The 5,120-nt window shown below is 37.2% G+C and overlaps 1 protein-coding gene across 1 annotated transcript in view; it reads right to left on the reverse strand.

The window, feature by feature from the left end:
• Positions 1 to 5,120, reverse strand: part of LOC106534490 (AF4/FMR2 family member 2) — a gene marked incomplete at its 5' end in the record, with an annotated part of 16,047 nt that overhangs the window by 2,101 nt on the left and 8,826 nt on the right. Inside the window, 3 exon segments of the mRNA XM_014031145.1 lie at positions 954 to 1,014; positions 1,269 to 1,305; positions 3,539 to 3,625. Of these exon segments, the coding sequence (XP_013886599.1) occupies positions 954 to 1,014; positions 1,269 to 1,305; positions 3,539 to 3,625 (185 nt within the window).

Genomic DNA, 5,120 nt, shown 5'->3' on the forward strand with positions numbered 1-5,120 from the left:
ATTAAATATTGTTGAATGTATTTATTTTATGATCACAATTTTTTTATTGAATTGTCTATTTTTGTTGTTTTTTATGTTTAAAAACATGTCATCTTCGTCTGTGATGGACTTGCGACCTGTCCAGGGTGTACCCCGGCCCTCGCACTGTGACTGCTGGATATGGGCACCAGTGACCCACGCGACCCTGAAAGGAAGAAGCGTGTACAGAAAATGGATGGATGGATTATTTTTGTGTTGATAAGCCTGAGTGGTCTGTTGACCGACTGTTGTATTTGTTAAAATAATTGTTATGGGCAGGTTATAATATAAAAATGTTTGTTATAATCATATCTTGTGATTATTTGACAGGAGTTTTACTTTTAAACTGTAAGTGTATTTAATTTAGTTATAATGCAAATACAATACAAATTAAACCAAGATTTGGAATAATTATCATTTTGATCCATATGATAACGTGACTGGGCCTCGTGCCACTTTATGTTGAACAAATTGGGTCCAGAGGTCAAAAAGGTTAAGAACCCCTGGTCTAAACATCCTGGTTTTGGACTGTGGGAGGAACCCAGAGAAACTCCACACAGAAAGACTTGAACATTCTTGTTGTGAGGCTACAGTGCTAACCACTAAACCACCATGCTGCCTAAACCTTTCTGAATGTTAAAGTTTGTAAATGCAGTTATTGATCTTGGACCAGGATAAGTCTGCTCTGCGGGTCTCATCCTGCCATGAATCCAGTGTTGTGTTTCTGTGAGTGATGAGGAGTGGACCGCAGCCAGAGCTCCTGGCTCAGGTTAAATTAATGTAGCTTCACCTTCCTGCTCTGATCCACACAGGCTCTCTGTCCTACCGCTGCTGACTTCCAGCCAACAGTCAAGTTTAATTTAACCTTGAGGCAGAAGCAGAGCGGGTCAGAAATTCTCTGTTTACAGGTCTGTGTCAGAGAGGAAGATACTCACGACTTCTGTGGCGCAGTGGGAGGTTTGGCAGCAGGCTTGTTAGCTGGTACAGAACATCGCTCTGCAATAAAACACAGGACATGTCCTCTGTCACTTGTGCACTTGTCAGGGTTTGTCTTCAAGCTTTGATTTGCTTCACAACAAGCTGAACTCGTGTAACGTCCATGTTAGGAGCTACAAACGTCAGACAGACTAAAGGCTGACACATTATCATAGTCCTGTGGTTCTGGACTGGTTCTCTGAAGCCTTTACAGCCTCTGCAGCATTAATCACCACAAGAGGCTGTGTTTTGAGTGTGGAGGTGGAGAAACTTACTCTGGGTGTTGTAGCCTGAGGTAACATGCTGGGACTCCTGCAGAAAAAAAAAACTGCGTCATTACTGATTTAACACAAGTTAAAGGAAGCCATTAGACCGGGTCCACATCAGTCCGTAGAACCAGAGGAAGGATTAGAGAGATGTTTCAGGCCTGAAGAGACCCAACACTGGCTGTGTCTCAGTTCAGGGGCTGCATCCTCATGAGTGCGCATTTGTCAGCCACATACTGTACATCTGAGGAATCTTGAAAATCAAAGAAGGATGCAGTATGTTTCCTGATCGAGGGTACCCCAGGGTTCAGTGTGCTGATAGTAAACCAAACAAAGAAACAAAGATGGTGAACTTTTTATTTTTTATCAAGTTGGCGTAGTTTGAAAGTCCATCACGAACCAAAGAATTGTTTCTAAGTTTAGCAACTTAGCTGATGGAAATCACGCTGCAGTAAAATGTTTTAAAAATGCAACTACAACTACTACTGGAGCTAAACACAAATTATTATTGCTTTCTTTTTTTGTTTTTATTTATGTGTAACATTTTAACTGTGAAGCTATTCTTCCAGTGAAAAGATGAGTAAATACACATCCCAACACATTTTATGAACTGATATTTGTATGGGGTAGCGTGTAGTCATGAAAAGATAAGTCAAGCAAAGGCTAGACCTTCTCATTTCACAGCAATTTCATGCAGCCTACCTGCACTGGGAAGGACGTGGACCAGTTGGGCTACATACTCATGAGGATGCAGACAATGAATTGAGACACAGCCACTCTGTATTCAAAATATTTACTGCAACTAACTACAGATTAATGACCTTCAGTCACAGTTTCTACAGATTAATGACCTTCAGTCACAGTTTCTACAGATTAATGACCTTCAGTCACAGTTTCTACAGATTAATGACCTTCAGTCACAGTTTCAACAGATTAATGACCTTCAGTCACAGTTTCTACAGATTGATAACCGTCAATCACAGTTTCTACAGATTAATGACCTTCAGTCAGTTTCTACAGATTAATGACCGTCAATCACAGTTACTACAGATTAATGACTTTCAGTCACAGTTTCTACAGATTAATGACCTTCAGTCACATTTCTACAGATTAATGACCTTCAGTCACAGTTGCTACAATTAATGATGTCAATCACAGTTTCCACAGATTAATGACCTTCAGTCACAGTTTTTACAGGTTAATGACCTTCAGTCACAGTTTTTACAGATTAATAACCGTCAATCACAGTTTTTACAGANTAACCGTCAATCACAGTTTTTACAGATTAATGACCTTCAGTCACAGTTTCTACAATTAATGATGTCAATCACAGTTTCTAAAGATTAATGACCTTCAGTCAATTTCTACAGATTAATGATGTCAATCACAGTTTTTACAGATTAATGACCGTCAGTGACAGTTTTTACAGATTAATTACCTTCAGTCATGGTTTCTACAGATTAATGACCTTCAGTCACAGTTTCTACCGATCAATGACCTTCAGTCATAGTTTTTTACAGATTAATGACCATCAATCAATTTTTACAGATTAATGACCATCAGTCACAGTTTCTACAGATTAATTCCCTTAACCACAGTTTCTACAGATTAATGACCTTCAGTCAGTTTCTACAGATTAATGACCGTCAATCACAGTTTTCACAAATTAATGACCATCAGTCACAGTTTCTACAGATTAATTACCTTAACCACAGTTTCTACAGATCAATGACCTTCAGTCAGTTTCTACAGATTAATGACTGTCAATCACAGTTATCACAAATTAATGACATTTAGTCACAGTTTCTACAGATTAATGACCTCAACCACAGTTTCTACAGATTAATAACCTTCTGTTAGTTCATACAGTTTAATGACCTTAACCACATTTAATGACCTTTACCCACAGTTTCTACAGATTAATGACCTTCATTCAGTTTAAACAGATTAATGACCTTTAGCCACAGTTTCTACAGATTAATGACCTTCAGTCAGTTTATACAGATTAATGACCTTTAGCCACAGTTTCTACAGATTAATGACCTTCAGAAAGTTTTTACAGATTACCTTCAGTCACAGTTTCTTCACAAACAATGAATATTCAGTGATATCAGTTATAACGTGGTTGGTGGTGTGTACGATATGGATGAAGAGTTGGACACGATGTGGAAGGAGTTGGGCATTGAAAGATTCAAACTAATCTCCTGCAGTCACAGCCATGTGAGACACCATCTTAAGCCTCTCCAGTTGGGCCCAGGGGAGCTGGACTGTGGACTAACCTTGTTTGGGATGGGAAACTTGGTCTGCTCAGCTTTCCCAGGAGTGTGGATTGCTGTAAGTGGAGGAGGCCAGGAATGGGTCATCTCCTGAACACAAACATCCAGCAGTATTAGTAATAATTAGTGACAAGCAGAGCAATGATGATGGTTCTGCCAAAACACATAAATACAAACTGAAAATAAACTTAGACTCTATTTTACTGAATGTATTTAGTGAATAACAACAATATTAAGGTTCAGCAAATCTGGTCAAAGGAGCTGCTACTGCAATGTTTGGAGCAAAGGAGTGGAGTCAGCATTCAGTCAAGGCTGAGCTCCATCTGAGTGGACTTTTTTATTATTACACATAATACAAACTGAGAGGAGCATGGGGAGTTCGTGGCCCACCGGGGGATCGGTGTACCGAGAGTGCAGACTTGTTAAAATGACCAAAAATAAGAGCTGACTATTTAGCTGCATAACAACTGAGCAGCACACCAGCTGCAGCTTTCTTTTCAATTATTCCAAATACACAATCTTCTCAGATGAATTCTTGCCTCGTGTCGAGGCATCAGTTAGGTAACATGTATGTTTAGGAGTGTGTGCTGAAGCTGATCTTCAGGGGTTTGGATTTTTTCTCATTTATTCACAAGGAGATGTACAGATGTGGACAACTCAAAGAAATTTGTTTATAGAAATGAACAGAAAGTAGTTAGGCACATTTTTGTTGTGTTTGTTCTGTTTCTGTTGCGCTCAAAGTCTTATAAAAGCCTGGATATTAATGAATTATGTTTCAGAGGAGATACTGGATAAAACTCTGACAGAAGAGTAACATGGAGTTGTAGATAAAGCTTTCTTTTACGGTACCCTTATTACCACGTGGTAATAAAAAATGGTAATTAAATGTGATTATTACCATGTAATTATGGTACAAAAGAAAAACTACTGTTAGTATTGGGTATTGGTTATTGGATAACTACAATCAAATTACTATTCAATAGTAACTCAACACTATATTTATAACCAAAAGAATGCAACTAAATTTTGGGGTTACTGGTTAATTGCAATGAAATATAACTTTAAAACTGTCCAAATTACCTACTTATTATGTGTTACATAGTGAATTGTAATACCTTACCAGGTAAGTGCTATATTACTGCAGACAATTAATTACATAGTAAAATTGCGCCATAATTACCACGTAATTACATGGTAATAAGGTAGTAATTACATTTAATTACACTTTTTATTACCTTGTAATTACATGGTAATAAGGTAGTAATTACATTTAATTACATTTTTATTACCTTTTAATTACATGGTAATAAGGGTGCCGTAAAAGAAAGCATTACCGAGTTATACAGTTTAAAAGCATGACTGGTTTGCTTTTATTTAAACCAAAAACACAAATATTGAAGATTAGGAAATTAAAAAATAATAAAATGGGTACAAAAGTATATTATCTAATATGATTTTGAATTGTTCATTTTAGTTTTGATCAAAATAATTAGACTCAACTCTGCTCAGAATCTGTCAGAACAGATTTTACATTAATTTGTGATCAACTTTTTTCTTTATTATATTTTTCAAGCAGTTAATATAT

The sequence above is a fragment of the Austrofundulus limnaeus genome, unplaced genomic scaffold (genome assembly GCF_001266775.1).
Source record: "Austrofundulus limnaeus strain Quisiro unplaced genomic scaffold, Austrofundulus_limnaeus-1.0 Scaffold1189, whole genome shotgun sequence".
NCBI lineage: Eukaryota > Metazoa > Chordata > Actinopteri > Cyprinodontiformes > Rivulidae > Austrofundulus > Austrofundulus limnaeus.